This window comes from Miniopterus natalensis, chromosome X, assembly GCF_054644295.1.
Source record: "Miniopterus natalensis isolate mMinNat1 chromosome X, mMinNat1.hap1, whole genome shotgun sequence".
NCBI classification, from domain to species: Eukaryota; Metazoa; Chordata; class Mammalia; order Chiroptera; family Miniopteridae; genus Miniopterus; species Miniopterus natalensis.
In genome coordinates this window covers 43,596,119-43,608,290 of record NC_142103.1, presented here as the reverse complement: position 1 = coordinate 43,608,290, position 12,172 = coordinate 43,596,119, and the positions used below count along the sequence as shown (strand labels likewise).

General features: G+C 33.9%; 1 protein-coding gene across 1 annotated transcript in view; it reads left to right on the top strand.

Moving 5' to 3' along the window:
• APOOL (apolipoprotein O like) overlaps positions 1–12,172 on the top strand; it is a 95,338-nt gene that overhangs the window by 49,703 nt on the left and 33,463 nt on the right. Inside the window, exon 2 of the mRNA XM_087813636.1 lies at positions 8,572–8,676. Coding sequence (XP_087669762.1) covers positions 8,572–8,676 — 105 coding nt within the window. The remainder of the gene's footprint in view (positions 1–8,571; positions 8,677–12,172) is intronic.

Genomic DNA, 12,172 nt, shown 5'->3' with positions numbered 1-12,172 from the left:
TGTAAGCCCCAGAGTTCTCAATGGGAATCCCCCACAGCTGAGATTTCTCTCCTGACCTTAAGCTGCTGCCTGTGGGAGCCCAACAAGCCCTTTGGTGCCTTCACACTTCCTACCCTTCTCTTTGGGACATCCACTTTAGGTCCTTTGTTATGAGGGTGCTTTCCATCTAATCTTCAGTTGATTATTCAGGACAGTTTTTCTATATTTTAGTTGTAATTCCAGACTGGTCCTGGGAGAATGTCAGTGTAGCTTCCATTCAATCCACCGCCATCTTGGAATCCTTGTGAGTTCAGTTTTCTTTTTTTGGAATTTTATTTTTTAATATATCTTTATTGATTTCAGAGAGAAGAAGGGAGAGGGAGAGAAAGATAAAAACATCAATGGTGAGAGAGTCATTGATCTTCTCCCTCCTCCACGCCCCCTCCTGGGGATCAAGCCTGCAACTGGGGCATGTGCCGTGACCTTGAATCGAACAGTGATCTCCTGGATCATAAGTTGATGCCCAAACCGCTGAGCTGTGCCAGCCGCACATGAGTTCAGTTTTAATGAATCAATAATACATATTAAACAAAGTGTGTTTAAACAGAAACACATATAAAACAAGGTTATATATTGATCAGTTGATAAAAATGTAACCAGAGGCTTCTAAGAAATTAACCCTCTATTTTCGCTAGGGACAGTGGTTTAATAGTCTGTAAATCCATATTCATGGGTATTTTATGGAATATAAAATATTATGGAATATAAAATATTTCATAAAATATAAAATATTCCATAAAATAATGAAAATCCTGCAAATAATGAAAATCCAGTATATTTTGATTACAGAAGCATTTGGAAGGGTTGAACCTTATTGGGCAGACCTGATCCTCAGCTTCAACCTGATTATTTTTAAATCTCTGTATGATACAATTCTGTTTATAGAAGACATTATTGTTTGGAAGAACCATGTTTTGTGGGGTTTTTTTTGTCTTGTTTTACAGTTTACATTCAGTTTTATTTTGCGTTAGATTCAGGCATACAGCATAGTGGTTAGACAATCATATATATCATAAAGTATTTGCCCCTGATATTTCCAGTACCCACTTGGCACCATACATAGTTATTACAATATTATTGACTATACTCTTTATGCTGTATTTTACATCCCTGTGACTATTCTGTAACTACCAGTCTGTACTTCTCAATCCCTTCACTTTTTTTAACCCAGTCTCCCAACCCCTACCCCTCTCTCATCCATCAGTCTATTCTCTATATCTACAAGTCTGAAATCAGATTTTATATAACATTGATTTTAAATGTGATTCATATTTTGAAATGTCAAGTCATTATTTTGAATTTACAAACAATTCTAACTTGAGGTTTTACCTTGTGAAAGGTACGATCATCTCTGCTGAATTTTAACACTACTTAACTATCGGACTTAGGAGCCTATGAGTTTTTTAAATACCTCTGATCTGATACTTTTTAAATATCAGATTTGATTTTCTAAATCAGGGATTGGCAATTTTTTTCTCTAAAGGCCCAGATAATATAAATATATTAGACTTTGCAGGACACAAAAAGTCACACATTCTTCTTTATATATTTATTTTTGTTTTTATAAGTATTTAAATATTTTTTAAAAAATTTATCTCAGATTTCAGGCTAGATCTAGCCCAGAGCTGTAGTTTGCCAATACCTATTCTAAAGTTTTTCAGTGTCGTATAAAATCAGCTGCCTCACTTTTGATAGTGATGGCTTTTTTTTTTTAAAACATATCTTTATTGATTTCAGAGAAAGGAAGGGAGAGGGAGAGGCCTCTCCTTTTAAGTATAAATAGTGCTTTGAAAATGCTTGAATGAGCCAAGTGCCTGTTTTTCTTTTCATAACAATCTTGGCTTTTTTTTTTTTTTTTTTTTTTTAGAGGCACTAAGAATATATTTTATAGTTACAATTCTCACTAGAGCCTGATTAACATGAAATACATGTGAGAAGAAAAATGAGAATAAACACAGCAACCTACCATTTTTATTCAGCAATCAGAAGGAATGGGAGCTATTTTCATATAAAAATTTAATCCTCATGATAATCATAAAAAGAAAGGCATTTCCCCTTATTTCAGATATATAACTTGATACTCTAAGATAGCACTGTCCCATAGAACTTTCTTTAGTGATGGAATTATTGTATATCTGTGCTCTATGATATGCTGTTGAGCACTTGAAATGGGGCTAGTGTGACTGACTAAAGAACTAAGTTTTAAATTTTATTCATTTTCATTAATTTAAATTTAAATAAACACATGCAACTAATAGGTACTATTTTGAGCAACATAACTCTAAGAGATTAAGTAAATTACCCAGATTTAGACAGTATATTTCACAATTGGAAATTAAAACCAGGTTTGTACAACTTCTAAACTCGTTTTTTCCATTGTGCCACACTGCCTCATCAATAAAAGTCAAGGTACCTTGGCCACTGTGAATAATTCTACAGTGAACATAGGAGAACATATATCTTTATGAATATATGTTTTAAGTTTTCAAGTAGATACCCAGAAGAGGGATTGCTGGGTCATATGGTAGCTCTGTTCTTAATATTTTGAAGAGCCTCTGTACTGTTTTCCATAGTGGCTATACCAGTTTACATTCCCACCAAAAGTGAATGAAGGTTCATTTTCACCACAACCTCTCCAACAATTGTTACTACTTGTCTTGTTGATTATTGCCATTCTAACGTATGAGGTGGTATCTCATTGTAGTTTTGATTTGCATTTCCCTAATAGCTAGTGAATTTGAACATCTTTTCTTCTATCTGTTGACCATTGGTTTGTCTTTTTGGGAAAGGTACGTGTTTAGGCCCTCTGCCCATTTTTTAATTGGATTGTTTGTTTGGTGCTAAGTTGTATGAGTTCTTTATATATTTTTCATATTAACCCCTTGTCAGAGCTGTTTTCAAATACCTTCTCCCATTCAGTTGGTTGCCTTTTTGTCTTGTTGTTGGTTTCTTTTGCTGTGCAGAAACTTTTTAGTTTGATATAGTCCCATTCATATATTTTTGCCTTTACTTCCATTGCTTTTGGGGTCAAATTCATAAAATAATCTCTAAGATCAAGGTCCACAAGTTTAGTACCTATGTTTGCCTCTATGTAATTTATAGTTTCAGGTCTTATATTTAGGTCTTTGATCCTTTCTGAGATAATTTTCTTACATGGAGGCAAACTGTTATCTACTTTCATTCTTTGGCATATGGCTTTCCAATTTTCCCAGCACCATTTATTTATTTTTTTATTGACTTTAGAGAGAGGGAAAGGAGAGAGGGAGAGAGAGAGATGTGAGAAAGAAATACTGACCTGTTGCCTCTTTCATGCACCCATAGTTGGGACCGAACCTGCAACCAGGGCATGTTCCCTGAATATAAATCAAACTGGCGATCTTTTGGTGCATGGGACTATGCTCAACAAACTGAGCCACACTGACTAGTGCCCCAGCACTATTTTTTTTAAAAAATTATCTTTATTGTTGAAAGTATTATAGATGTCCTCTTTTTCCCCCCATTAACCCCATCCACTCCACTCCCCCCCCCCACCCCAGGCCTTCACCACAGTATTGTCTGTGTCCATGGGTTATGCATATATGCATATAAGTTGTTTATCTCTTCCCCTCTCCTTTCCCTCTGAGATTGGTCAGTCTGTTCCATGCTTCCACATCTCTGAATCTATTTTCATCAGTTTATTTTGTTTATTAGATTCCACATATAATTGAGATCACATGATATTTGTCTTTCTCTGACTGGCTTATTTCACTTTGCGTAATTATCTCCAGGTCCCTCCATGCTGTCTCAGAGGGTAAGAGATCCTTCTTTTTTACAGCTGCATAGTATTCCATTGTGTAAATTTACCACATCTTTTTTATCCACTCATCTCTACTGATGGGCACATGGGCTGTTTCCAGATATTAACTATTGTAAAATGGGCTGCTGTGAACATATAGGTGCATATATTTTTTCTGATTGGTGTTTCAGGATTTATAGGGTGTATTTCTAGGAATGGGAGCACTGGATCAAATGGCAGTTTCATTTTTTATTTTTTGAGGAAGCTCTATACTGTTTTTCATAGTGGCTGCATGAGTCTGCATTCCCACCAAAAGTGCATTAGTGTATCCTTTTCTCCACATCCTCGATAGCACTTGTCATTTGTTGACTTGTTGATGGTAGCAATTCTGGCAGGTGTGAGGTGAGACCTAACTGTCAGTTTACATCTCTCTGATGATTAGACCCCAGCACCGTTTATTAAAGAGGCTTTCTTTTCTTCATTGTGTGTTTTTGGCTCCTTTGTCAAAAATTCATTGTCCATATACATATAGGGTTTTTCTCTGCTCTCAATTCTGTTCCATGACTCTCTGTGTCTGTTTTTTGGCAATATAAAACTGATTATGGGTCAAATGGCAGTTTCTGTTTTATGATATGGTAAAACAGAAACTGCCATTTGACCCAGCGATCCCAGTTCTAGGAGTATACCCTATGAATCCTAAAACACTTGTTTTGATTATTGTTGCTGTGTAGTATAATTTGAATTCACGTAGTATGATACCTCCGGATTTGTTCTTTTTTCTCAGCATTGCTTTGGCTATTCAGGGTCTTTTGTGGTTCCATACAAATTTAATGTTTTGTTTTCTTGTTGTTCTATTTCTTTAAAAAATATTATTAGGATTTTAGTGGAAATTACTTTAAATGGTAATATGACCATTTTGACTAGAGTCTTCCAATCTGTGAACACGGAATATTTTTTCATTTCATTGTGTCTTTTTCAATCTCTTTTAATGCTTTGCAATTTTCGGTATGTAGGTCCTTCACATCTCTGCTATGTTTATTCCTAGGTATTTTATTCTTTTTGTTGCAATTACAAAAGGAATTGTTATTTCCACTTCTTTTTCTTAAATTTTATTTTTAGTATATAAGAATGCAGTGGATTTTTGTACATTGATTTTGTATCCTGTTACTTTACTGTATTAGTTTATTGTTTCTAATATTTTTAGTGGAGTATTGAGGATTTTCTATATAAAGAATCATGTCATCTGCAAAAACTAACAATTTTATTTCTTTCTTCCCAATTTGGATGCCTTTTATTTCTTTCTCTTGCCTGGTTGCTCTCATTAGGATTTCCAGAACTGTGGTAAATAAAAGTGGTGGGAGTGACTGTCCTTGTCTTGTTCTTGATCTTAGAGGAAAACTTTGAGTTTTCACCATTGAGTGTGATATTAGCTGAGGGTTTGTCACTTATGGCCTTTATTATGTTGAGGCACTTTTCTTTTATACCTATCTTGTTGAGTGTTTTAATCATAAATGGATGCTGTATCTTATAAAATGCTTTTTCTGCATCTGTTGATAACATTATATGATTTTTATCTTTTATTAATATGGTGTGTTACATTGATTGATTTACGTATGTTGAACCATCCTTGTGCCTTTGGAATGAACCCTTCTTGATCATGATGTATTGTTTTTTAATATATTTTTGTATTCGATTTGCTAGCATGTTGTTTAGGAATTTTGCATCTGTATTCATCAGAGATATTTTTTGTGTGTGTGTGTTATCCTTACCAGGTTTTGGTATTGGGTTTATGTTGGCCTCATAAAATGTATTAGGAAATATTGCCTCTTTTTCAATTTTTTGAATGTGTTGAGAAAGCTAGGTGTCCAATATTCTTGAGTGTTTGGTAGAATTCACTAGTGAAGTCATCTGGTCTTAAACTTTTACTTTTGCTGAAGTTTTTGATGGTTGTTTCAATTTTCTTACTGTTGATTTTTCTGTTTAGATTTTCCAGTTCTTTGTAATTCAATCTAAGAAGGTTATGTAAACAACCAAAGTGTCCTTCAATAGATGATTGGATAAAGAAGGAGTGGTACATATATACAGTGGAATACTACTCATCTATAAGAAAAGGTGAAATACTGCCATTTGCGACAACATGAACGGATCTTGACAATATTATGCTAAGTGAAATAAGTCAGACAGAAAAAGTCAAGAACCATATTATTTCACTCATGTGGTATAATTGAAAGCAACGAATAAACAAGCAAACAAAAACTCATAGGCACAGACAACAGTAAGTTGTTACCAGAGGGAAGGGAGTTAGGGACATAGTAAAGGGTAAAAGAGTTCGAATATATGGTGACCGAAGATTTAACTTTGGGAGTAAGGCACATAATACAATATACAGATGATGTATCATAAAATCGTACACTTGAAACCTATATAATTTTTGGAACCAGTGACACCCCAGTAAATTTTATTTTAAAAAATAAATATCAGAAAAAGAATGTCAAGGTGAATGAACCCTGTCCTTCTGAGTAGAAAATGTTGCAAAGATACTTAGGCATTTTAAAGCTATATTATTGTTTTAAGCTACAGTTCAGTTAATCAATCCAGACTCTAGAGCACTAGATCATAATTACCAAACAGTACCTATGAGTTTTTTATAGTCTACATTTATTATTATTACACTGTGCAAAGTAAGATGATTATACTCTGAGAACATTAGGTTGTTGAAAATTTTTCAGGTATTAGTGTATGTCAGAAGTGTTTTTATTATATCTAGGGAGTAAGGTCTAATCAGGTGTTTTAAAAATAGCTTTTAAATGTTGTAAGAATTAACATTGTTCAAATAATCGCTTCATGGAATTCTTGCTGGCATCAATTTTAATATGCTTTTTATTGACGACATAGGTATGGAGTGGAAATCTTGTTATTTCATTAGTGAGTACCTACTGGGTATAAGAAATAAAAAGTGATGTCTTTTGGGGAAAACAGTGAACAAATTTTCTCTCATTAGTGTTGACTCTTCATTTTACCCTGTATTTTGGAATCTCAATCTAAATTAGAGTCATGCTTAGTTTAAACAGGAAATTGCTTAATTAGGTCCTGTAGCTTTCCTTACTGTGCTCAGAAAATATTGAAAAATGTGTCAGAAATGTAATAAAGGCACTATTAGAGAACATTTAGAATTCTTTTGCCAGGATTTCTTCCAGTTCTGCATAACTACACTTGTATGTGTGCCAAAGAGACCTCTTTCCTAGGTTTTTTGTTGATTTCAGCAAGCCTCCTTTCCCTTCTAAAGAATTTGTTCCCTGAAAAGCTTTTCATTTAGTCTGTTGAATAAATAATATTTGGGAATCACTTTGGTACTTGAATAAACACTGGAACACTTTGTTCTTAGAGCCAGTAATTTTCCTGCATTTTAAATTCAAGTCAAGATATATCCAAAACACAGATCACTTTAGCTTTACACTAAGCATGAAATGGGGGGAAAGAAGGCATTGGGAAAGTTAGGGAGAAAGTATTTGTAATGGAAGGAAATTATTTTTATTATTAATGTAAATTTGTATTTCAAGATGTATCCTGATTCACTCAGTACTTCAAATCACCCTTTCCTTTACTTTCTTCATAGTATTTATCAATTTGTTATATTTATTGTCTGTCTCTGCTCTACTATAATGTCAGCTCCATGAAAGCAGGAATCTTTGTTTTGTTCACTGATGTATTCTAAGCACTGAGACCAAGGTCTGGCATATAGTAGTTACTCAGTCAATAACCCATGGACACAGACAATAGAATGGTGAAGACCTGGGGGGGCATGAGTGGAGTGGAGTGGGTCAGTGGGGGGAAAAGGGACATCTGTAATACTTTTAACAACAAGAATAATTTTTTAAAAAAAGGAAAAAAATGTGGACTCGGTGAATCCCATGATCTACCCCACTTCATCCCTCAAATTTTATATTCACTTCCTCCTGGTAATTATTACATTGCTATATTCCATATTAAGTAGGTAGGTAACTTATTGGTAAAAGTGATACTCTACTATCTAGTATGAAAAGAGAATTTTAGGAATTATATCTTGAAAATGCTTGAAGAAGTAATTTATAATGCTTGAGTTTTAAATAAATTTACATGAAACCCATAGTGTTCCACAGATGCCCACAAAATTTATTAAGGAATTGAGGATGGGGAACTTTTTAAGCACCCCTATGTTCGTAGCAGCATTATGTACAATAGTTAAGATATGGAAATAGCTCAAGTGCTCATCAGTAGATGAGTGAATAAAAAAGATGTGGTATATTTATACAATGGAATACTATAAGGCTGTAAAAAAGAAGGATCTCATACCCATTGAGACAGCATGGATGGGCCTGGAGAATATTATGCTAAGAGAAATAAGCCAATCAGAAAATGACAAGTGTCACATGATCTCACTCATATTTGGAATCTAAAGAACAAAATAAACTAATGAACAAAATAGGTCCAGAGACATGTAAGCATGGAACAGACTGATGAATCTCAGAGGGAAGGATTGGGGGGTGGGAACAAATTAAGCAAAGAACTTATATGCTTATATGTATAGCCCATGGACACAGACAATAGTGTGGTGAAGGCCTGGTGGAGGCCAAGTGGAAGGGGGCAAAGTAGGGAAAATGGGGAACATCTGTAATACTCTCAACAGTAAAAATAAATATGTGTGTGTGTGTGCGCGTGTGTGTATATATATATATGTATATATACACATACATATATATTTGATATATCTTTCTCAGATGGGAAAGCTGACAACCATGCCTACAAGTCTGATGTTTGCATCTGTAAGTGTGCATGCAGCCAAAGAAGAGGAATCCAAAAAGCAGCTAATGAAACCAGAGCAGGTAACTTGTGTGTAAATTTTTGTGAAATTTTTTATGACATAAATATGATAAAATGAGTTTTTATTATGTTGTTGTTACCCCTACTCATCAAAAATGTCTCTAAAGTATTTGTTAGGCACATTTTATAAATTGAGAGAAAGAGTTATAAGGTGTCTTGAAATAAACACTGTATTATATTTAACTCAAACGTTTAACATCCTAATTCCAAGGAAAAACAATTGGTGATTTTTCTCAATGAATAATCAATGAGTTGTACAGGGTATTAGTACTTTTAAGCAGTCTGATTTTTCTTCCTTGAAAATGTATACAGATACATCTGATATTTGGAAGCTTTAGCTTAAGAAACTCATTAAGATCTCATTTTGCTATTTTTTAAAATATATCTTTATTGATTTCAGAGAGAGGAAGGAATACAGAGAGAGAGAGAGAGAGAAACATCAATGATGAGAGAGTTGTCATTGATCGGCTGCCTCCTGCATGCCCTGACTGGGGATCGAGCCCACAACCCGGGCATGTGCTCTGACTGGGAATCAAATCATGATCTCCTGGATCCTAGGTCAATGCTCAACCGCTGAGCCATGCCCAGCCGGGCGCTCTCATTTTTTAAAGTGACTTTGTATGTTTTCTAGTTCTGTATGTTACTGTAATCCCCTCTACAATAGGTACACTTATGTGGCCATTTATCTTCTATGTGAATGTAACTCTGGATAAGAGAACCTAAGGCAATCCATTCACTTTACTGGCAGCTCTCATTTAATTTAAGGTCCTTCCTTAGGTCAGACAAACCTGTGTCACAATAAGTTCTACCCATTTACCCTGTATCTCTTGCATTGGTACCATACAGAAAAATTCTCATCTCTCTTCCACCAAACAACTCTTCAGATGTCAATTAAACTTTAAGTACTTTTGCTTCTTGGATAAGTATATTAGTAACTTTAGGCTTTCTTCATATGTCCATAGCTGGTTCCTTCACTCTCATGATCATTCTTTGACAAACATATTTGAGATGGTTAGCGTTTTCTTTGGGTGTAAATATTTTGACCACTGTTCCATAGAATCAGACTCGTAACTTCTCCTGTTCTAGATAATATATTTCTATTAAAGCTGCCTAAGATCACATTCGCTTTTATATATATATTTGTTTTGTGTCCTCACAATCAATCTTGCTTATTACCTTTAACCATGACATAGTGAACTTGTAGTTCTTAAAATTTATTTTATATAGGCTACTGCTAAGCTATGTCTTTTCCCAATCTGTACTTATGCATATAGACATTTTGGATTCAGTTGCAGGTTTTATATATATATACCTGTTTAATTTTCATCTTGTTGATCTAGTCTATCATGTAAGCCTTTTGATATCTAATTGTGGTAACTGATTCTGTCTCCATTGTACTTTTTCCTTTTCCAGCCTTAAGTTACCCTAAGATTTATCTACATTCTTAGAAATCTATACTTGAATCAGACAGGTCTGAATCTGAATCTCGATGCCACCACTATTTGGATGAAATTGGACAGAATTTTTATTGGTGTCTCAGATATTCTCTTGTATGAATGTGCCATTATCAAATGTACAAGTTTCATAATTTTTTAAAATTTAGCATATTTCCAATAATTTGTTTACTGTAACGGTGCTTTTTCGAAATACTCTATACATAAAGCTGTATGTACATCTATAACTATTTCCTAAGAATAAATGTCTAGAAATTGAATTGTAGGTCAGAATGCATGAAAGTTTCAATACATTGCAAAACTGACATGTATAAAATTTAACAAAAATTACTTTCTGAGCTTCTGCATGTGTGTGCGGCTGTGCTCTAAGTATTGTATTATAACAATAAAACTGTAAACTTTTATTCTTTTGATTAGCAGTCTAGAATAGATTCACTTTCCTACAAACTTGCTATCTCTCAGTATTCTTTCTCCTCCTTTAGTCTTAGAGAGATGACACTTTTAAGCCTACCTTGACACTCCCATCTTTGGAAACCTCAAAATCTAGGTAGGAAGATAAGTAACTAGCATTTATCCCTAATAGCTGCATTTGCATATTTCTGAATTTTAAAATAAATTTGTGCTCTTTACTATATTATGGAATACACAGAATTCCTTGATATATAGTGTTTTCCCCAGTACATTTTAAATAGAATTTAATTGAATTACTTGTTAAAGCTAGTTGCACTAAGTGCTAGGGACTATTCACAAAGTCAGGACCCATTCTTTGAGGAACTTACAGTTTTTGAAGGAATGAAAATATGATTTGCATGCAACTTTTCTAGGTACTTTATTGTTTAAAGTGAGTTATGGAACTATTTGTATCTATTTATAATAAAGTTTCTACTAACCAAAACACTGTATGAATGAGGTGTTCTGGTTAGTTGATTCTTCTGATAAACTTGTGCCTAACTACAATGTCTTTTTTTAGTTCAATTCTTCTTGTTAAGCATCTTTTTTAAAAAGTATCAATATACCCCTGCCTTATTAAATACCATCTAGTGAATATAATTGAATATCTCTTTACTAGAAAACTCTGGAGAGCCATGGGGTGATCAGTTTATTAAACCATGAAATTTGCAGTGTTCAGGTCTGTAAAATGACTGGCAATTAGGCTGTGTGTAGATCTCATCAGTCATCACTGGGTGTTTCTTTTTAAAATATTTGTATGATATGAGTTTGACTCATTTTCTTCTTACTTGCTTGTTTTCACCCCAAAATAATGGGAGAATATTGATTTTGGAGTTCTAGTTACTTTCATTCAATTTAATTTAAATGTGGTTTCATAGCTTACTGAATCTAATTGTAATTTTTGATCTAGTACAAGCAAGTTGTACTTATACAATATATAATGAGATTATTCTTCCCTCAGTGGAGACAGAATTCTCATAGTAGTCTTGAAATCTTTTTTTCAGCTTTATAGAGATATATTTGACAAATAAGAATTGTATATACAACTTGGTATTTTGACATATATATACATTGACATACATATATATGCATTGTGAAATGATCACCACAGTCAAGCTAATTAAGATATTTGTAACCTCACATAGTTACCATTGTGTGTGTGTTAACACTTAGAGCTAGCCTGTTAGCAAATTTTAAGTGTTTAATACTGTATTGTTAACTATAGTCACTATACTGTACATTAGATCTCTGGAACTTATTCTTCTTGCATAAGTATACTCTTTGACCTCCTCATTTTCCTCTAACTCCACCCATGGTAACCACTATTCCACTCTCCTCTTCTGAGTCTGTTTCAGATTTTACATATAAGTGAGATCATACAGTATTTTTCTTTCTGTGTCTGGCTTATTTCACTTAGTATAATGTCCTTCAGGTTCATCTTTGTTCTCAAAAACTGGTGGATATCCCTTTGTTAAGGGTGCATAATATTCCATTGTATGTAAATGTGTATTGTGTGTGTATACACGCATACACTATGCATTTTTAAACCTCGAAAATTGTGGTAGTCTATTATACAAACACACACACACACACA